Source organism: Typopeltis vanoorti, chromosome 18 (assembly GCF_054136105.1).
Source record: "Typopeltis vanoorti isolate ZY-2024b chromosome 18, IOZ_Tvanoo_1.0, whole genome shotgun sequence".
NCBI classification, from domain to species: Eukaryota; Metazoa; Arthropoda; class Arachnida; order Uropygi; family Thelyphonidae; genus Typopeltis; species Typopeltis vanoorti.
The window spans coordinates 95,280,249-95,304,377 of NC_143566.1; the positions used below are offsets into that span (position 1 = coordinate 95,280,249).

General features: G+C 35.6%; 1 protein-coding gene across 1 annotated transcript in view; it reads left to right on the forward strand.

The window, feature by feature from the left end:
• Positions 1-24,129, forward strand: part of LOC150096961 (phosphoenolpyruvate carboxykinase, cytosolic [GTP]-like) — a 203,958-nt gene that overhangs the window by 148,361 nt on the left and 31,468 nt on the right. The window contains exons 7-8 of the mRNA XM_090408517.1: positions 6,310-6,514; positions 19,711-19,814. Coding sequence (XP_090264643.1) covers positions 6,310-6,514; positions 19,711-19,814 — 309 coding nt within the window. The remainder of the gene's footprint in view (positions 1-6,309; positions 6,515-19,710; positions 19,815-24,129) is intronic.

A 24,129-nucleotide genomic window follows, 5' to 3' on the forward strand; every position in this document is an offset into this window, starting at 1 on the left:
CCTTCTGTATTAATCTGGTAAAATACCTTCACTAAAATGATTGTCTATAGCATATCACCTCTTTTTATTATTATTACTATTATTACTACGTGACACCTCCAGGGAGTCCAAGGACTCATCGTGGGAGGGCACACTACTCTACTTCGCTAGATACATCTCATCCTCTCCACTACTACTTAATTTTCCAACTACGGCACTACTACAATCAACGGCATCTATTGTCCATCATCACCACCAACAATAGTATTTTTTGTCTGTAAATTGCGTGTGTTCTGAAGGCCGATTTGTCTGTATGAGATCGGCTAACTCACCTTCAAAAAAAAGCTCATATAAGGATTTTTCCTCATCATGACGAGAATCGAACCCAGGTCTTTTCCATTCAAAGGGCACAATGTTCCGTTGTTCTTCCAATTGCGCTATGGCAGCTTATCCTATCCACCAAACTCTGCAATCTATATTTCCTCAACCACACTATGTAACCAACATTCAAGAGTCCTGATATCATTTTGGTCATTCATCTCTGGATCCATAGTGAAGAATTTATGGAGACAACACACATGTTAAAATAATTACTTTACTTATCATTAAGTAAGTAACATTCGATGTTTCTACTTCGGTATTGAGGTCATCATCAGTAAAACATACATATGTACAATATACAAGCTAGATGCCACTGCACTATACAAAAGTAAAATGAATCTAAATTTTTATTAATCATTTATCCTAGCCTGACCTCTGTGGGGGGACGGATCTATATTAATTAATTTCTACAGTCCTGTTGTATTGGGATTTTCTTCTGTCTGGTTTTGTTCTGATTGCTATATAGGTTGAAGATGGGTCCGCCACATTTTTGGAATAATTAATCCATCATTTTTGTTCAGATTTGGATGATGTTTCAGCATTTCACAAGGACTTAGTGCCTTTCCAGCCAATTCTGTGGCGTGTTTGGGGGTGTGTGGTCTGGTTAGGCCCGTTTTACCATAGTTGGTAGTATTTAATGTTGCATTTGTGTTCATCTTTTCTGATTGGGATAGTGTGTCCTGTTTCCCCTATGTAAGGTAGGTTACAGGTCCATTGAATTTTGCAAACCCCTGGGTGGGCAAGGTATGGAAGAACATCTTTGTAGGAGCTAAGTTAATTTCTTAATTTTGCCAGGGTTTGAAGGTTGTCTTGATGTTGTATTAAAGTAATGTTATATCTATTTTTTCTGAAATGCTCCTAATGTAGGGGTGAAAAAAACCCAAGCGTTTATGAGATTCATTGCTCTTGTGGCATTTGTTATGTAGGCCAGACAGGAAGGTTGGGAGAGATCTGCATATTTGAACATGTAAAAGATGTTGAAAAAAAGAAGAGAGCATAAATCAGGCCTGGCATTCCACACAACCACTGCTGGCCATTAAGTACTTTGGCAACAAACAAAAATGTCATATACTGATCGTAATTGTTTTACAAGAAAATTTAAAGAAGCCTCACAAATGCTTAGGATCCCTACACAATGCAATAAAAATCTAGGCTTAATTTTACATCAAGTATGGTCTGCTTTCATCAAAAATTTAACTGCCATGGATCTAGAATATAACACACGTATTACTTATTTATTTTGTGTGCAAACTACAGAAATGTAAGAGCATACATATAAATGATTAAATGCATACATTTAAAGAAATAAACATTAAAAGGATAGGGATTAAAAGCATTCATTAAAAGACAAAAATGCCACTTGCATTAAATAACTAAGCAAAAACATAAAATGTCAAATTTCACTCATCCAGTGACTAATATACTTTAAAGCTGTTTCATTACACTGCATTAAATCTTCCTGGGTACATATATTATTAATGTCTATTAAGCACCATTGCAGAAGATGGTGAAACACAAACAATCCATGGTTTGTGTCTCACCACATGAGCAGCTGTCATTGTCTGTGTAGCCCCATCTGGACATATTCTGCTTTGATCTGCCCATTCTGTAATGAAGTCTATTCAGTGTCTTCCATCTTTGCCAGTCAAGATGTAAGCCGGAAGGAAGAGATTCGTTCAGAGTTCAGAGCCTCTGGAGATTGTTCTTGCCACATTGTTCACCTTGTAGCTTTTATGGAATTAACCAACAGTTCCACTAGTGAATAAAACTTTTTCTTGATCTTAGCCTTTTATGTACTGCAACATATTCATACAAAGGATGCTGTTCATCATTTAGTTGTTGTTTCCACTCATATCTACTCTGTGTAGTCCTTCTGATGTGAAGAGGTGCAATACCAGACAGTGAGTATAGATGGTCAATTTTTGTAGGCTTAAGGCAGCCAGTAATGCGCCGACATGTTTCATTAAGAACCTTATCAATAATTTTGACATGTGATGATCTTTCCCAAACAGGGCTGGCATACTCAGCTGTCGAAAAGCAGAGTGCCAGTGCATAGGTGTGCAGTATTTGTGGATTTGCACACCACCGAGATGATGTTAATCGGCACTCATATTATTATGTGTTTGAGTTTTAGCTGCTGTCATCTCTATGTGTTGCTTATAATTTCGTGTCCTATCTAGTGTAACACCTAGGTAAGTTGGATTTGGATAATTGACCAGTTTCACACTATTCCATTCTATATTCAACTCTCTCCTTGCCTCCCTATTATTGAGATGGAAAAGACACATTTGGGTTTTACTGGGATTTGGTTTCAGTTGATTTTCCTTATAGTAAACTGTAAGGGTTTCTAGCTCTTGTGTGAGCTGCTTCTCAATGTCATCAAAGGATTTTGCTTGATAAGCTATTGCCCAATCATCTGTGCATATAAGAAGGTTCTTGACCGTGGGTTTATAGGTTGGTCATTAGTGTATATATATATTGAAGAGGAGGAGAGATAGCACACTTCCCTGAGGTAGACCATTTTTCTGGATATGCCATCTGCTCTTTTTTCCTTGAAAATCAACAAAGAATCTCCTGCTGAACAGCAGTAACCTAAATATCTCCACTAACCGTAGCGGTTTGTCATGCTGTAAATTTTGACTATAAGCTTTCTAAGAGTTAGTGTGTCATATGCTGCTGTCAAATCTATAAATACAGCTCCTGTTGCTAACCCCCTTTCAAAGCTATCCTCAATAAACTGTGTTAAGTTTAATACTTGTCTAATGCATAATCTTCCTGGTCTAAATCCTGCCTGTTCTTTTATCAGCACTTTCTTTATGTCTGGACTTAGTCTCTTCAAGATTAACCTCTCATACAGCTTCAGTGTTGTGCATAGGAGAGCTATAGGTCTGTAGCTCTTTGGATCCTCAGCAGGTTTACCCTGTCTCAGGATAGGTACTACTATTGTTTGCCTCCATATGCTGGGTATTTTAGCAATTTTCCAACAAAAGTTGAAAAATTCTAACAACCACTCTATCGGCTTTTCTCCCAGTCTCCGTAGTATCTCTATTCAAATTAAGTGGATATTGAATCCAACATTAATTCAGAGCCGAGTAGAGAAACTACAAGAGTTTCGTGCCGAATATAGAAACTATGAAAGTTTTGGCGGGTAAAAGTGTAAGCAAAAACTTTCATGACAGGGACAACTCGTAGTAAAGGTGGAGTAAGTTCTGATCACTATCTAGTATTTCCTATATTGTAAAACACATCTCCTAGGAGATGTATGATGTTATACATTTTGGGGGGTCACTACCCAGACCGGTTCATTATGGGAAATACTAAAGATAGTGATCGGAGCTTACTCCACCTTTACTATGAGTTGTCCCTGTCATGAAAGTTTTTCTTACGCTTGTGCCCGCTGAAACTTTTATAGTTTCTATATATTTGGCACAAAACTCTTGTAGTTTCTCTACTTGACTCTGAATTAATGTTGGATTCAATATCCACTTAATTTGAATAATTTTACATCGCCGAAGTGAAGCCTTTTGGCTCTTTATTTTCAGTAGTCCATAGTATCTTGTTTCTGATATAATCTATACTGGCAGCTTTTCCTGGTTTTAAGGCATTTAGGGCATTTTCTAGTTACTCTTTAGTAAATGGTGCTTTGAAGAGATTATTTTCTGAATCCCCAACTTTTTAAATATAATCTTTAGGTATTTTTCCTTCAGTACTTGGTTTACCATTCAGAGATATCCAAGTTGCAATTTGGTTTGCATTTATATTAACTTCGATTGCTGCTGTTGTGGGGTCAACAGATAATTTTTTAAGAGCCAGGCTTTTCTGCTACTGTGCTTCATATCTAAGCTTTTAATTTTCTCTGCCCAATGTTGACTTATTTTTTCAGACAGTGCTGCTATAAGTTCCTTTCCTGTATCAATTGTTTCTGATGAAATGGATCTTTATCATATAGGTCACAGTATTTTTCATATATTTCCACATTGTGCTCTAAACCTGGAATGTAACACGTTCTACAACCTCTTGGGATGTGCCTGGTAGCAGACAGTCTAATAGCTTTATTGAACTTTCCATAATTTTCTGGACTGGATGAAATGTTGGTCAAGTTTATGTCTAATTCTCTTGAGAACTGTTCCCAGTTAGCTTTTTTAAAATTAAAGTGCCTTCTAAGTGGGATCTCCTAAGTCGGACTGGTGGGAAAACTTGCAGCATTATTGGTCTATGTTGTGAACTTGAATTGAACTTGGAATTAGTGCATAGATTAGCTATTCTGTTACTAACAAATCCAAGGTCTGGATTATAACCTCTTTTCCATCTTCCATTATTAAATGATGATGGCTGTTTAGGATTGTGTATAAGATTCATTTGATTACTTTCAGCCCACTGTTCAAGTGCACTATGACTGTTAAAGTCACCTATAATAGCAGATTTCCTTTGTGTCAAGTACTGGGACATTTCAAAAGCAAAGGTTATATTAGTTAGTTTATATACTGAGAAAACACTGATGTTATCCAGATCTATTCCAAGGATTTCTATGTTATTTTGGTTTGTGATTAGGCATCCTGTAACCTGGAGCTCCTGCTAAGTGAAGATAGCACTTCCATTCTTTTCGTGTGGTATTTCTTTTATCTGTATCCCTTGAAATGGATAAAATTTAGTATTGTGCAGTTAAAATTCTTTGTAAAAGAAGGTTTAATGGCAAAAGAAATTCATTCGAAGTTCATACAGGTTTATGGGCACTCTTCTCCTTTGTTTTTGACAATTAAGAAATGGGCTGCCGAGTTTAAACCTGGCCGTACCAGCCTTGAAAATGATCCATGTGAAGGACATCCAAAAAGTATAACAACACCAGAAATCATTGATCAAGTGCATGATATGGTATTGGATGACCGGCGTGTCAAAGTGTGTGAAATTGCTGAAACTATGGGCATTTCAAAAAAATGTGTAGGATATATTGTGCATGAAGAATTGCAAATGAAAGCTTTGCTCAAGATGGGTGCCATACAAAAAATGCACTCGAATCAAAATCTGTGAACAGTGCTTGGAACATTTTAACAAGAATAAAACCAATTTTGTGCACTGATTTATTACTATGGATGAGACTTGGATTCACCAGTACACACCAGAATCCAAAGAGCAGTCAAAACAGAAGACAGAACAGAAGAACAGGACAGAAGCTGGTTGTTCAGCACCAAAGAACACAGTCATGGCATCAGTGTTTGGGATGCTAAAGACATTTTGTTTATTAATTATCTTAATATTTTATATTTTAAAGTAAATAAAAGGATAAAAAAAATAACTGGGGAATATTATTCCAATCTTTTAACTGGACTAGATGAAAAAATTCGTGAGAAAATACTCGGTTTATAGAAGAAAAAAAATCATCTTTCATCAGGACAATTCACCTGCCCACAAAGGTGTTTTGGCAATGGGAAAATGAAGGGATCTGCACTATGAATTGTTGGAACATCCACCCTATTACTCAGATTTGGCTCCCTCTGACATCTATCTCTTCCCCAAACTAAAACTCTTCCTTGCTGGTCAGCATTTTTCTTCGAATCAAGAGGTGATTGCAGCTCTAGAGGGGTATTTTGCAGATCTTACTGAGAACCACTATAGGGATGGGATAATAGCCTCGGAGCATCGCTGGAATAAATGTATTAGTCTTAAGGGAGATTATGTTGAAAAATAAAAATAATTTTGAAATTATAAATTCGTTTTTTCATTGTTAGGCCAAGAACTTTTCAGACCACACTCGTGTGTATATATATGTATAAACTAGTAATCTTATAGCTGCTACTGCTAATCAGGTACAATAAACAGCTGCTTAAAGTAAATTTTGTATTGCAGTACACTTTGAAATTGTTACCACCTGACTTATGTTAATTAAGAACTTTATAAGTTTCATTTTGTTTTTGACTGTCATTTGGAACAATGCAAATTATCTTTCCCCAGGAACTTCAATGAAAACTAATCCAAATGCAATGTTGACAATTCAAAAAAATACGATGTTTACAAATGTAGCTGAAACTAGTGATGGAGGATTTTTTTGGGAAGGATTGGAAAAAGAAACTGCACCAGGAGTAAAAATTAAATCATGGCTTGGAATGGAAAATTGGACCCCTGATATTGGCAAACCTGCAGCTCATCCAAATTCTAGGTATTTCTAGTCAAGTATTTCAGTTAATATATATGTAATACAAGTATACTCATCTCTGTGGTAAAGATGCAATTTTGTATAGTACAATTGGCAAATTATTATTATTTGTCACCTCCAGGAAATCCAAAGACTCATCAAGGGATTTTTTTTATTTAACTACATTAACTTCTTGATTCTATGCCTTCTCAGGAAACAACAGCCTTTCTAAATGCCCATTCGAACCTGCAGCTGAACCAACACCAAGCCCATTGAAATGCAATCCGTCAACTTTAATCCATTCTGACTTTCCTTCCAATTCACTCCACTGATTGACAAATTGAACTCCCTTTTCTCACAGAACTCAGCCATCTTACTATTTATTATCTCTGCTGTCATATCTGGGCAACATACCTATGACTTTTCCAACAACTCTTCTTCTTTAATTATTACTATTATTACTGACATGACAAAGGAATACAAAGACTCATCGAGGGAAAGCACCTACTGCAACTCTCCATCTCCACTATTCAATTCACCAACTACAGCAAATCGTATCTACCGTCATCATCATCAACAACAACAGCACCATCTTCTGTCTATCATCAACACCAACACAATAGTATTTTCACTGAAAATCACAAACATCCATGTCCACAACAGGATTTGAACCTGCAGCTTTTTGGCTGGAGAGTGGATATGCAACCACTCAGGCAACCAGGCCAGCCTGCTGCAACAACTTTTTCAAGTCTCTATCGACATTCTTCTTTTCCCCAGCTAAGTCATTTGTTCCCATGACTACCACTAATTTTGACTTCTGGTCTTTCCTTTTCTGGAACAATCAGTTATTTGCTTCAATGTTCCACCAGAAAAGCATGTTTTGTGCAGTTTATTAGTCATCACACCTCTAATGATTGAGTTGCTATACACAGATATATGACTGTCCATTGACTCTGTCTTTGTAATACTTCTCATTCTTATTAGCCAATCTCTTCTAAATGTTTCATTTCACTTTTCAGTTTCACTAACTCTTGCCTAAGCACTTCTACTATGGTTCTGAGACTTGCTCCCATTTCTAATCACTCTAATCTGTCAAGACACTTTTCACATACTTTAATGCTTTCCTTCTTATCGTTTACCCAAACAGTCCACAAATCTTTCGCATTTTCAGTGCATACATATGATAATTTTTGCAATGCATCCACTGCAAAAAATCCAAGGCATAGCTAGATCTTCATACAGAAGTCTTCAGTGCTAACGTGTGCTTCTTTATGGATGACATTTTCAGAAGCAGAAGCAGAAGCAGTATGAACAAACAAGTAGCACAAGACAATATAATTATTATTATTATTATTATTATTAATAATAGGGTGCTGTGTAGGCATATGAACGGTTGCATGGTTGCATTGCCGGTCCAGTTTTTTATAGTTTTAATGTGGTTTTAACTCCTGTTTTTAATTTAAAAGTGTCATAAAGTAACTCTACTTGTCACGCTGAAGACAGTGACATATAATTCATTGAAATCGGCCAAGCGGAATCCAAAATCTGAGTGTGCTAAAAATTGAAGCATACACTGCGGTTGCTAACGAGTATAGAACAAAGGACGTCGCCATCTTTACAGCTGTCCAAAGGAAGAAAGGTGAGTCATGAAGTGCAACAAGTGCCTGAAGGAATTACCGTCCGACGGATGTCATATAACCTGCAGGAAATGCCATAGGAATCTTCATTTTACATGTTCCGGACTTTCGGAAACAACATGGCAATGCAAATCCAATGCCAAATGAGAAGAATGGAAGTGCCTAAACTGTAGAGAGAACAAAGAAATGCCGCCACCCACAGCACAACTAATTACGCCGGAGGCAGAATCAGACGATGAACTGAACAGACAACAAAATACCGGTGAGTCTTATAATTTGAGTTCTGTAAATTTATTACTAGAAAAAGGTTTAGAAAATATAAAAGCCAGCTTGGTAGATCTTGTCCAAGAACTATTTGATAAACAGAATAAAGAAATAACAAAAAAAAATTAGCGAATATGAAGAGTTTGTTAAATTTAATAATTCAAAAGTCGAAGAAGTCTTACAAACAGTAAAAGACATTAAAACCAACATTAACGCATTAACTGACAGGCAGCACAAATTGATAAAAGACACATCGGAACTCCGTCAAGAATTTAATTCCCTGAAACCACAATACGAGTTTTAAGCCAACAACATAAAGAAGACCTTGTCATAAATGGTCTTCCAGAAACTGAATCCACAGAAAATCTCAGAGACGTAGTTTTAAAGTTAGGCCATGCAGTTGACATCCCCCTAGAGCATAACGATATTCAGACCATAAATCGGTTTCCCAGGAAGAACAAAAAACAAGGCTCGCCATGACCCGCACCAGTCATAGTTCGTCTGACAAGCAAGGCTACAAGAGACAATCTCATAAAAGCCAGCAGACTGAAAAAACCAGTAGTCAAGGATTTAAATGCATCGCAAGACAATATGCCAATCTTTCTATCTGAGTATTTAACACCTTTCAATCAGAATCTTTTGAACCAATCAAGAAAAGAAAAAACAGAAAAAAAGTATCAATTTTTATGGATCAAAGACGGCAAAATATTCTTGAGAAAGTCACAGACTTCAAAGTCTATACAAATAAAAAGCTCGGAAGATATAGACAGGTTGCCAGAGTGAAACAAAAGACTCCAACTTAGTTCAATAAGAAGATCTCAGCACAACAAAAATGAATGTGAACTATCAGATAGATGTAATTACACCAGAATATATCAGTAATTGTACTTTCGAATCACTTGATGCATGGAAACAACACACAGTACAAGCGAGAGGTCTCTCAATTTTGCATATTAACATCAGAAGCATCCGAAAACATTGGTTATTGTTACAGGCTTATCTGAGGAATTACACAGATATTATTGATATATTGATTCTTACAGAAGTATCCATAACTAATGACGAAGTGACTGCTTTCCAAATTCTAGGCTTCCAACAACATAGATTATGCCGTTAAACAAAAAGAGGGGGTGGAATATTAATATTTATCAAACAAAAATTAATAGCAAAAGAAATGGCCTATCTGTTTGAGCATGCTGAAACCCTTTGCCTTGAAATCACTAATACCACTAATAGACAGCATCCCATAGTACTAAATGCTATTTACAGGCCACCAAACCTAAACATGACAAAATTTTTGCACGAACTCAATTTCTAGCTTTCAAGCCAAGAAATATGCTCAACCGAATACCTAATGATAATTGGCGACATAAACATAAATATTGCAAATGAAAACCAGAACAACACTGTACAATACTTAGACATGCTATCCATGTATAATCTAATTCCAACAATAACATCATGTACTAGAGAAGAAATATTCGGAAATACTATCACTGCCTCCTGTCTAGATCATAAAAACGTCTGAGCACCACCAAACAGTTACACTGCATCAGTCATAAAGTGCAAAGTAGCAGACCATTACTTCACCACTCTAAACTTGCACACCAAGACAATATCCATGCAATGTCCCACAGAAGAAAAGCTACAGAAAACAATAATAGACGAAGAAATAGTCAACCACGAAATAAGAAAAACAGACTGGGAACACCTGGCATTAGATTCAGCAGATATCTTATACAACAACATTAAACTCACACTGGAGGAAATATATAAGAAAGCTACAAAGAAAGTCAGAATTTGTTCAAAAAAAACACAAAATCCTTGGATAACACAAAATTTAATCCTAGAAATACACAGAAAGGACACTTTATGGAAAGAATTATGGAAAGAAGCTGTGTTATTTGGATATCAAGCGATATCCAAATAACACAGCTTTAAAAACTGAATATAAGATAACAAGGAATCGCCTTACAACACAAATCAGAAATGCAAAAAGAAGCTACTACAGAAACAGACTAACCTCCGCACAAAACAACATGAAACAAACCTGGCATCTGATCAATGAGATGCTAGATTTTGTTCCCAACACCACCGCCTCTGAAACCATAAAACACAGCTTCATGAAAGACGCAAAACCTATCCAACAACTAGCAAATGACTTTAACCAATATTTTGCAGACTCCATCCAAGAACTGCACAGAAATATTCCCCCAATCATTAAACGAAACCCTCCACTTGGACCACAATCAAAACAGACATTATTGTTCCCACCCATAAAAGAAGCAGAACTTCTCTCTGCAATACATCAAACCAAACAAAGGCCCAGGAATTGATGGTATCAGACCTAAAGATATAAAGCGACATGCAACTAGTTTAAGTCCTATCCTACTAAAATTAATAAATAAAATATTTAAAACAGGACAGATAAGATCGCCATAATTACACCCATATACAAACATGGAAAAAGAAATTTAATCAGCAATTACAACTCATAGCAACATTACCAATTATCAATATCAAATTATGGAGCAGATCATACTGAAGAAACTCACAGCATACACTGAGATCTTTCATATTATCCCCAAAACACAATATGGTTTCAGAAAAATAAGGGAATAACATCTCTCTTGGAAGACTTTACAGACGTAATTAATACTGCGTAATTAATACTGACAAAAACAAAATTGCCATGGTAGTCTTTATTGATCTAACTAAAGCATTCAATACACTTACGCATCAAACCTTGTTAGAAAAGTCGAGGCATGTTGGAATAGATGGGCCTCTTCACAGGTGGTTTACAAACTACCTTCAAAATAGAAAGCATATCACACATATCGGATCAAACCGAAGCAGAGAGCTACCAGTAACCTGTGGAGTACCACAGGGAGCTGTACTCTCACCAACTCTATTCAACATTTACAGGCACGATATTAATCAGCTACCACTCAAAGGTAAGATATTCCAATATGCAGATGATACAGCAATAATATCTATCCATAATAACGCAAGCATAGCCCAAACAAATATGCAACATGACATAAACCTGATCATAGACTGGCTCATGAAAAACTCCGTACACCTAAACTCAGAAAAGACAAAATTAATGATATTCAGAAATCCACTGACTCGATCAGTTGATAACAAATATATAACCATCCAACATCCACTTTCCAACATAAAAAACACACAGAACAGCAAAAGCACTACAATCACTCAGGTTGAAACAATACGATACCTTGGAATTTACTTCGATGCAGATATGAACTGGAATAGCCACATAAACCATCTACACAACAAACTCCGAACAATAAGTGGCAAACTCTACAGGTTAAAAGACGTAATTCCCATACGCCTAATATACAAAGCACTATGTCAAAATATACTAAGATATACTATAACAATGTATGCTTTCTTTGCACCCTACAAATTAAATAGATTAATGTCGCTACAGTACAAAATGATAAAACTGATCTATTGGGAACAAAGAGACAATAACGACTTTATATATACTGCAATGTCAGAACACAAAATACTGACAGCAAAACATTTATGTCACTATGCAGCTTTGCTAAAACATTATTTTGATGCCAACTACAGGACAGTCAGAAATACATACCGTATAACAAGACCTCAGACTACTAATTATATCACATATAAATACAATAATCATTACAGAAAGGCCACGCGAAACTTCTACATCCCAGACATGATAAACAAATTACCTTTTGAATACAGAAATCTTACAAACTACAATAGCCTGAAAAGAGCTCTAAGGACGTACTATGAACAAGAAACATGCACCCAAAATACCGTACAAACTTAATGAAACACAATATATTTGTTCAGGCTTTCAGTTCAGCGGCACATGAATACATTCCAAGTTATTGTGTGTGTGTGCAGGCGTGCATGCGTATGTGTGTGAGTGCACGTATTTCTCAATCATAGATTTCGTAGCTTCCCAACACAGCAAAAAAAAAAAAAAAAAAACAATAAATAATAACCAACTGGTGTCATCCTCAGATAAGCTTTGAGGATGAAAGCAGAGAAATTAATTCTCATCCAAGATGTATCACATGTAAACCAAAGTGTGTAATGTACATATCATGTGTGAACAAATGTAAGTAATGTATTATATATAATCAAATGTATGTAATAACTGTAACAAAAATATGCAATATAGAGTGATTATATCCATTGATATTGTATGTATAGAGTGTAAAATTGCAAAGAAACATCTGTAATAATCATCATTATGAATATTATAATAATATATGTTGTAAACAGTTATTATTATTTTAAAAAAAAACTTTATGTACGAGAAAGTATTTGTTATGCATAATTGTCTTCATATAATGTATGTAATTTATCTGAGAAATTTAAAAAAAAAAAAAAATTATTCAGGCCTCCATGGAGTCAAGACTCATCTGTACAGCAACCTGAAAAAAAATACACATTTTAAATATACACACGACACTATACTGAAATAGAAGATAGTTTTCATTCATATTTTAATAGATGTGCTTAATTGATTTTGAAGACTGATAAGAAAATTTTTTTATATAAAAATGAAACTGATGTTTCAAGTTAACACAGGGGGGGGATGCATTACCATTATCAGCATGAGTGCACCCACACATGCTCATACACACACAGCACTCTAACTTGCTCTACTTCTATATAAATATGGATATTTAAAATATCTTGCTGAAAACATGATTAAACTCAAATACTACTGTGAATTATCCTCCCCCTCTTTCCAGTTATTCACTTTCTGTGCAGAATGCTTAAGAGACCAAGGACGTCATTATAGCTGTGAACTCAAATTCTGCCTAGCTACACTATGTTGATGATATAGTTTCTGTTTGTTCCCATGGTTAGAACACATTAGATGTAGTTTAAGGCACTTAATCAGCCAGCAACATCCAAAAATAAATTGAACTACAGAAAAAACACACTTGAAGATACATAAGTAACTATACTATCATTTGCTTTAAAATGAAGTATCTGAAATCATTGGTAAAGCTCGGTTAATCATTTAGTTCAATTAAGAGCTGTTTCACTGGAACAGCTTTCAACTGAACTGAATTATCTATGCTACACTTCCTTAACCAGTGGTTACAACTGTAAAATAGATGAAATGTTGCATTTTCCTCCTATGACAAGACAAAAGCAAACTGTTTTCTTCTCTTATATCTCTGGAATACAGCTGAAAAGAGACAAAATATTGTATGAATAAATTTTCACCACTACCACCACCACCACCACCACCACCACTTTTAAATCACACATCAAACTAGCAACTCTTATGTTGTCCTAATGAAAAAATCTCCATTCTTTGACATCTAGGAGTGTATAGTATCTTGTGCCTGCAGCTTGACTTCTTTTGGACAGATTAGAAGAAATATTAATATCAGCTATCATCAGGTATAAGAAATACATATGCTGTTTAACATGGAAAACCAGGAATAGTGGAGTATTCTTTTGACACTTTTTCACACAGGGTTAAATGAGGGGGGGGGGTACTACATCTAACCCTGTGAATGAATATGTGACTCCAAAAGACTATATTAACAACAAAGTACTTCCCTATTCTGAAAAGTATGGCTGTATTTACAAAGTTGAAAAAAATTCTAAGACTAAGTCCAGCAGCTGTAGTTTGGCTGCATATTCATTGTAGACCACTTTTTTTAATATGACCCCAACCCACAAAAGGTTAAACATATAGTGCATTATTCTTCAATTGAATAAGACACAAAGACTATTAAAAAATGATTGTGAACATTAAAAACTTCAGTTGCATCCCAAATAGAGAATCTATAAACAAATAAAGCACTTCAACAGTTCAGATGCAATTTCTATATGATATATGGAAATAGACAACAGAGTAAGCAAAAACTAGTATAGTGGGGTGTCATCTGAACAAATTTATATAGAATAAGAGAAAAATTAGTCAAAATGCTAAACTACTTGTATGCAAGATGGTATTTAAATCTTTAACTTAATTTGGTTAAAAATAGTTGATTAAAGACTAGGGACCACAGTTATGAGAATGCTGAGAAAAATTAGGAGTGTGAATAGATGCCATTATTGGCATCTATTCACACTCCTAATTTTATCACTCACACTCAGAATTATATTAAAAATTAAGATATCAGAAAGGAACTTGACATTTTACAATTTCAGGCATGTGTGAGTAGAGTTCCCATCATAGATAATATGGTCACTTAAACAAAACAGAATAAAAAAAAAGAATTACCAAAGCAAATGATGCTAGAATGGCAGGAAAAATACCCAGAAGATAACTGCTGTCTAGGTAGATTTATGCAGCCAGAAGTATTTTGGAAGACTGAAATATAAGATCTGTGAGTTTATATCACTACTAAGAAGTTAGTAATGATATAAACTTTTGAAAAGTTTATATCATTACTAACTTCTTAGTAGTGATATAAACTCACAGATCTTATATTTCAGTCTTCCAAAATACTTCTGGCTGCATAAATCTACCTAGACAGCAGTTATCTTCTGGGTATTTTTCCTGCCATTCTAGCATCTATACATCCCTTGAGGATACATGTCAGGAATTTGATAATGATATGGCCACACTGTTTTGCTGTGCAATGCTCTGGTCACTTGGGTTTCTTGGAGTGGTCTGCAGAATGTTCTCTATGAGGACAGATTGAGGATTTATGGGTTGCACAACAAGTTGGTTGATAGATATAAAAGAAGTAAGGTGATAGAAATATGGAAGTTACTAAAAGTATGTTACATGACTAGTTTATAATATATATATATATATATATATATATATATATATATATTATAATCACTCCTAAACACAAGGTCACAAGGTATAGCAAGTAAATAACGCTATCTGTGGGCTGATATAGGAGAAATTTTTCAGCACTTGGCTAGAGGGGCAGAACAAGAAATCATATCTAGAAATTGAGTAAGAGTATGGTTTAGCAGTAGAGTTTCTTTCACTTGGAGAGTCGTGAATGAGTGGAATGGGTTGTCGGAGTCTTTTGTGAATGCTTTGTCAGTGAATTCAAGGGGAGGTAGGATAGACATTGCATGAATAGTGTGGATCTCCATTGATAAGTTTCAGACTTCATGGAAATGCAACAGTAATAATAATAATAACTGCCCACTCACAAAGCACTTCATGAACTAGGTCATGTCTCAGTCAGCTTTGGCAGGGATATTTCGTTAATAATATGCCTGACTGAGACTGGAGAATGAATTTTATTATTACCTTTGCAAGTTTTTGATAGCTTGGAAGTTATGAATGGAAAATCTTAATGGAATGAGTATGATTATTAAATAAGAGATAATGGAACAGTGTTAACACTTACCAAAACAGAATATAATTGGTTGATGGTGTGCTTTTGAACTCTTCAGGGATAGTGGGAGTGTTTATAAAATATATAAAATAATTTGTGTGTGTGTTGGAAAATTATTAATTTATTACATCAAATAAATTAGGCATTTATTGAAGTCCTAGTAACACAGTTCTTTAACTTATATCATGAGCCCCCTCTGTAGCTCATTTGGCATAGATGAGGCCATTTGGCTGGAAAGACCTGAGTTCGATTCCCATTTATGATGCAAGGAATCTTTATCAGGTATTTTTAATTAAAGGTGAGTTAGCAGGTCTTATATATGGAGGTGGAGAGTTTTTCCATCTCCCTCAGAACAGGCAAAACACCCATGACCACACATATTTACAGACATGGAACACATTAGGGAATGATGGTAGCCTGCACTGACTCTCAGCTAGGAAGTAGTAACTTCTGACCAGTATCTCATCTCGTATCCATATGCCTATTGTGGTAACGTAGATACTTCCATATGCTAACAACAGCAACAACTTTTATCACAGTAATGGTTGGCTAACTTATATTTGTTTTAAACTCTGATCCTAGTGATATATTTGAGCGAAAATCTGTTTATTTTTGCTTCAAAAGTTGAGCAAATAAACAGTTTATTTTCAGTAATTTTCTACTTGATTTTCAGTACTCTACAGCAGGCACAGCCAAACTTCAGCATTGCAAGTACTACTTCTGATTTTCCCAGAACTGTGAGCCACTTATATTCTTAACCTGATATAAATTTTTCTTGGTACATATGGTAAATATGGTATGGAATTCAGTAAAGACAATGAAAATGAAAAACACAAAGACAGTGAAAATAGGCAGAAACATTAAAAATATCATCTGCATTCTGAATGGAGAATCTATAGAGCAAGTAGAACATTTCAGCTGTTTAGGCACAATTTTTAGTTAAGGTGGCTAATTAAATTTGGAAATAGGCTAGTTTGAAGTGTTGACTAATTTTTCTCGTAAGAGAAAAATTAGTCAAAATTTAATGAAATTAGTCAAAATGGAATAAGAGAGAAATTAGTCAAAACACTAAACTAGCTCAATAGAAGACAATGTGCCCAATTTTAACTTATGGATATGAGAGCTGGGTTAGAAATAAAACTTTTGATCAATGATTGGAGACCACAAATATGAGAGTTTAAAGAAAGATTAGAGAGTCAACAGATGGCTTCAGTAGCAGTATCATATAAAAAAGTGAGGATATTATGAAAGAATTTACATTCATTCAGGAATGTTAGCAGAAATAGTATTCAGATGGTATAGCTACTTAAACAGAAAGGGAGAGAAAAGGTTAGTAAAACAAATGTTCTTGCCAGAATGACAGGAAAAAGTGGAAGACCAAGATCTAGGTAGATTGATAGAGTAAAAAGGGCCTTAGAAGATAGAGATATAAGATCTGATAATATTAGAATATTGACTGATACCAGATTAATTTGGAAGAAAGTTGTTGATGGGAAGTTAGTACTACATGAAAAAGTTACATCATTACTATTGTAATATCCTGTACATCCCCTGAGGGTATATGTGTCTGGAATTTGATGATGGCAACTGTCTTGTAAGTTATTAAACAGGCTATATGTTACTCCATACAGTATTCCATTTATACCTTATAATTTAGTGTTTTGAATAGCTTTCTTTTGGCACTTTGTCTTAAATGCATATCATTCCTTGTCATGAAACACTACCACCTGCTTTTTTGGCGGTGTGAAGTGGCTTCTGCCATCTTTCATCCCCAGATTATGGCTTCTGGTTTCTGTCTCTCTTTTCTTCTCACATGCAGTTTCGATGATTGCCTTGTTGGGAATACTCATTACACCATTATCATTTTAAACTAGGAAGCCAGTTTCTTAGAATGAAAGATTTGGAGAAACTTGTGTTATTGCTCTTGATATTTCTAAGACATTTGATCATGACTGGCACCAATGCCTCCTGAACAGGCTGTCATCTTATGGCCTCCCTTCTGCACTCTGTGATTGGATTGCCAGCTTCCACACTGGTTATTCATTATGTGTCATGGTGGATGGCATCCTCTCATCAGATTTCCCCATCAGTGCTGGAGTGTCTTAGAGTTCTTTGCTCTCATTCACACTCTTCCTCCTTTACATCAATGACCTCCTTTCTCTGACTTCAAATCCTATTCACAGCTTCACTGATGACAGTACTCTTCATTCTTCTTCCTTATTCGATAAACCTGGGAGTACCGTAATGTTAGATGCCTCAAGATCTTCCATAACCACTAAATTGAACACTGACTTCCTCAACATCCTGAAATGGGGTGAAGACAACTTAGTAAATTTCAATTCTAAAAAAAACTCAAGCCTGCCTCACCCCTCTCTCATTTTTGATAATGTTCCAGTTTTCTTAGTCTCTAAAAAGCTTGGTGTTCTTTTTTTAAACATTACTTCTCTTCTTCTCAACTCCTAAAACTATAAATCTCAGACCTGCCCAACTTTGGAGTGCTGTTCCTGCATTTCAGATGGAGCACTCAAGACCTCTCTAAGAATTCTTGATGATATTCAGAAGAGGGCAATCTGCTTAATAGATGACCCTTTTCTCAGACTCCCTTCAGTCACTTTATCATAGCCAATGTGTTTCAGCAGCATTGTGCTTGTTCTGTAGGTATTTTCATGGGCTCTTCTGAATTGGCTGCTACCATTTCTTCTAATCATAGAAAAATCTAGAGTACCCATTGGCCAACACCCATGCAATGTCCAGCTTAGTACCTCTATTCTCACAACCAACTCCACTATTATTCAGAAAAACAGCTGATTTTACAAAGTTAACGACTTCAAGTAAACCATCACCACCGGTAACACACAAGGAAATATTTATTTCATGGCTGTATTTACATTGAGAAGACATATCAACAGGCTACGTTTTCTGCTAAATCACTTGCTCACATATGGCACTGTAGTGTTATAGGTCTTGTGACCATTCACATATGGGATCAACATATATATTAAATATATATTATCATCATCATCAAATTCCTGCCATCATTTTTTATTTTGGTTTAACCAATAAGAATACAATTTGGTCGGCTAAATCCCAAATTGCCAACCCATCCTCGTTCGTTCAGTATCAAAGTAGATACCCAACAGGGTGCACCACGAGAAGGTGAGGATTAGACATTAGGTCAGAAGCCCTGGTCGGTTCTCCGCATTCCTTTAAAGGCTATGTGGAGTTCTCCTCTCAGTTATACAGCTTTGACCCTTAAGCACCCCCATTAAATAATATATATATATATATATATATATATATATTAAAACAAAAAATGCTTCAGTCATTTTTTTGTTCCTTCAGTCTCTAAGATGATTCTTGTTTTTGAACTCTTTTTCCCAGATATTTTATTTTTTTGAGTCTGCAGTCCATTTGAAATCATACTTCAGCAGTGGTATATAAATATTCATTGTTATATGCCTGATGCTGCTCCAAAAGAAGACAACCAAGAATATCCCATAAATTATGTCTAAAATTATTCCTTCCCTTTTTTTCTTCATGTATCTATGTCTTTAAAATACCAATAATGCCTTAAAAATTGAGTAAAAAGCCAATGACATCATAAAAATTGATTGAATACAATTGAGATACCATTAAAATCACATGAATACAAAGATTAAGATATAGTGCAACTATCTTATTATATTTTATTCCCTGATGATGGCAATTTGACTTTACTGAAATATTGGAATATTAATTAAATTTATTTTAGTTAATATTAGTGTACATTATAATTTTCATAAAAATACAGTTATGAATAGCTAGCATATAAGCCTTACCACCAAACCAAAGTTTAATATAGTTGATATATTACATCCATCATGGTTGGTTGCTTAGTTAGTAAGATTATGTTTTAATGTAAAAGATATATATTTACAGTTAGTGTGAAATTCATAATGTAAATATCCCAGTTCTGTTTAAATCTTTTGTTGTGCAGGTTCTGCACTCCAGCCAAACAATGCCCAATAATGGATCCAGCTTGGGAAGATCCTAAAGGTGTTCCTGTTGATGCTATCATTTTTGGAGGAAGAAGACCTAAAGGTAAAAATTCTTAGTATAAATTAATAAACAGATTTCAAATTAGTTGTCTTATACACATTTTATAGTGTAGTAAACAAATGCAGAAAAAAACAGAATTCATCATCATCGTCATCATCAAATTCCTGATATGTACCCTCAAGGGGTGTACAGGATATGATAGTACTACATGAAAAATTTACATCATTACTAACTTCCTATCTACAATTTTCCTCCAAATCAGTCTATTACTTGTCAAGACTCAAATATTATCAGATCTTATATTTCTATTGTCTAAGGCACATTGTACCATTATCTTGGTCTTCCTCTGGGTTGTTTTCCTGCCAACCTGGCAGAGAACACTTGTTTTGCTAATCTTTCCTCGCCCATTCTGTTTAAGTGACCATACCACTGAGATTAGCTCTGCTAACGCACTCCTGGATGCCGACAATGTCAAGTTCTTTCCTAATATCCCCGTTTTTAATATGATATTGCCATTGATGCCATCTGTTCACGCCTCTAATCTTTCTCAGGACTCTCATATCTGCGGTCTCTAGTCTTTGGTCAAGTGTTTTACTTCTGACCCAGCTCTCAGATCCATAAGTTAAAACTTGTTTGAACACTGTCTTGTATACAGCTAATTTAGTGTTCCGACTAATTTCTCTCTTATTCCGTATGAATTTATTCAATTGACTTCCTACCACACCAACTTTGTTGACTCTGTTGTCTATTTCCATATTTAATTTACCATCTTCACTAAAAATCGTGCCTAAGTAACTGAAATGTTTTACTTGTTCCACAGGTTCCGCGTTCACAACACAGTTGACATTTTCAACAATTCTACCTATTTTCATTATCTTTGTTTTTTTAATGCTGACCTTCATACCATATCTATTACAACAGTTATTCAATTTAGTCAGGGAATCTTGCAAACTAGTAGCGAATTTATTCAGAAGTATAACATTATCCGCATAAAGCAAAGAGATGACATTAACATCTCCAATTCTGATATCATGTTTAATACCACTATCCTTCATATTGTGATCCATATAGATAATGAATAACAGGGGGGATAATGTACATCCTTGATATAATGCCCCATTAACACCATATAACTGTAGCATATTGAATAGCTTCTCTCTTGGCACCTTGTCATATGCCTTTTCCAGATCGACAAAACTTAAATACAGATCTTTGTTATATTCCCATGATTTCTCGACTATTTGTCGTAAAGTGAAGATCTGATCCTGAACAGCCTCTATTTGGCCTGAATCCAGCTTGTTCTGCACCAAGCTTTTCTTCTGCAATTCTTCTCAACCGTTTCTCAAGTATACTTGCATAGATCTTGCCAGGCACACTCAGTAGGGAAATACCTCTGTAATTCTCACATTCAGTTTTATTTCCCTTTTTATATATGGGCACTATTAGAGCTCTACTCCAATCATCGGGAATTCGTCCTTCTGTCCAGGCTTTCTGAACTATGCAGTGCAGCCACTGTAAGACTTTTATACCACCATACTTCAGCATTTCTGGTCGAATATCATCTACTCCTGCTGCCTTTCCACATTTCAAGCCTTTGATGGCTTTTTCTACTTCAAACATGTATTCCTGACTGTATGCCTGTTGAGTGTTTTTTACCACTGTGCTATCACTGCTTGTTTCATTTAGCAGTTTTTCGAAGTAATTACTCCATACTTCAAGGATATCTTTTTCTCCTGTTTCCATGTCACCTTTATCATCTCTAACTCCTTTTACAGCCCTCTTTCCTCCATTTCTAAGCTTCTTCAACAACCTCCAGAATATCTTACCACCTTCTTGATATTTATTTTCTATATTCTTGCCAAAGTCCTCCCATGACTTTTGTTTAGCTAGTTTTACACAGTGTTTCACTTTCTTACATTTGTCTCTGCATTCTCTAAGAGCAAAAGCTGACTTATTTGCCAGGAACTTTTGATATGCTTTCTTCTTTTCCTTCACTGCCTCTTTAACTTCCTGTGTCCACCATGGAGTTCTGATTTTTCTATCCTTGCAGACAACCTCACGACATGCCTCTCTGGCTGAATCAATCGGGGTTTTCTTCAAGGTTTGGTTCCTGTTCTCAAACTCTTTCCTTTTTTCTTCAATAATCTTTATATATTTTAGTCTACAGTTCACATCTGAGAGCTGCTCAACTTTTATTCGCTTTAAAACTTTCTTACATGTTATTCTTTTCGATATGAAATTCAATTTTATCCTGCTCAAGACTAAATAGTGATCGCTTCCAATTTCAAATCCTCTGTATGCGCCGGTGTCCTGCACCAGGGAGAAAACATAACTGTCGACAATAACATAGTCAATGAGACTTTTCTTATTCCTTGCCTCTTCTCTCCATGTGAATTTGTGCACATTTTTATGTTGGAACATGGTGTTAGTAATAACCAGTCCGTGTCCTGAGCAGAAATCCAACAGGTATTTGCCATTATTATTAGCTTTGCTCTTTTCCCCAAATTTTCCCAAAATATTTTTGTATGTCTGACAATCATTTCCTACTCTGCTATTCAGATCCCCAACAAGGACCAACTTTTCCTTTTTCATTGTGTCAGTTGCTTTCTCTAAAGTCTCAAAAAATTCATTCATTTCTGCCTTAGTAGAATTTTCTGTGGGACCATAGACACAAATAAGTCTCATTGTCCAGTTCCCCATTCTGATATTTGCCCACATCACTCTACTTGAGACTGCCTGCCATTCAAGAAGATTAGCCTCATATTTATAGTGGAATACTATGGCTACTCTTTCTTTTCCTTGATTGTCATTGTCTGAATATAACATTTTGTATTTATTGCTCAGAAAGATCTCACCAGTTTTTGTCTTTTTTGTTTCAGTCACCCCTATTATGTCGATCTGGTACTTATCTAATTCCTCAGCTAGCTCCATTTCTTTGCCATTCAGGCTTCTTATGTTGATAGTACCGATCTTTAACTCTGATGTTGAGTTGCGGTGTGTTTTCAGATTTGTTCCAGTAACTGACTTTTCGCTGTTCATCCTGGTTCCCTGGCGAAAACAATGGGGGCCTTGTTTAACCAGGCGACACCCCAGCCGGCATGAAATTTTGTCATGTTGTACCATCATTTTTTATTTTGGTTTAACCAATTAGAATACAATTTGGTCGGCTAAATCCCAAATTGCCAGCCCATCCTCATCCATTCAGTATCCAGGTAGATACCCAACAGGGTGCACCACGAGAAGGTGAGGATTAGACATTAGGTCAGAAGCCCTGGTCGGTTCTCTGCATTCCTTTAAAGGTTATGTGGAGGTCTCCTCTCAGTTATACAGCTTTGACCCTTAAGCACCCCATTAACAGAAGCAAATGTCTTAATTTTTTCACTGTAATTTTTTGTCTTGCAAAGACAAAGCCTTGCAAGACACTGGGTGACATGATAGTGCTGCTTGCTAAAGAGTTGGAGGTCGACAATGAAGATATATAGCAGATGATGAAAACTGAGCAAGAAGAGCTCTCAGATGAATATTTTATAGAGCCAGAAGCACAAAAAAGAGGGAAGGGGGAAGAGAGAGAGAGAGAGAGAGAGAAAGCAGAAGTCAAGCCCTCAAAAAGTTTATTTTGAAGGCTTTGGCTTCTTGATTTCCTTTCTTCTTCTTTTGCATCTTCATTTGAGAGCACATCATCCACAGCTTCCATCAACTGCTCTACATCTTCACTAAAATTCTAAATGCTAGCCAGCAGAACATATGTGAGTGTGAACATATATTTTCAGCAGGTTCTTCTACTCCATTTATACATTTTCGCCTTCACCTCACTTCATGCCTGCATCTACATTCTTTGTACAATACAAGATATTATAAATATATTTCTTCCAAAAGCCTCTGAGTGTTTTCTCATCCTCAATACCAACAATAGCCTGAATAAAAATATTTCTTAAATAATATGCCATGAAAGGCAGCAATAACACCCCAGTCCATGCACTGGGGTGTTATTGTCAGAAAAACAGAATTTACAAATGAAAATTATTTATTTTACTGCATATCATATATTACATAGAACTGCATGCTGTTAAGTTGCTGTTGAACTGGTGACAAAACATGGATGTGAGAATAGTTCAGCTGATTTTAGCTTTCTGCATTATATCAAAATACACTGTATGTGATTTTACTGAACAAAATATGTTTTAAGAGTGAAAAACCCTAGGGTTTCACAGAACCAGTTGAGAAACCCTTATCTGAACCATTTCATAGTACTCTCCAGAAATGAATAACATAAGGAGAGGATCCCCGTGGAACAGCTTTGGCAAAAATCTATACTAATTGCTGGTTATGTAGAAAGATTCCATTTAGTTTAGTTTTT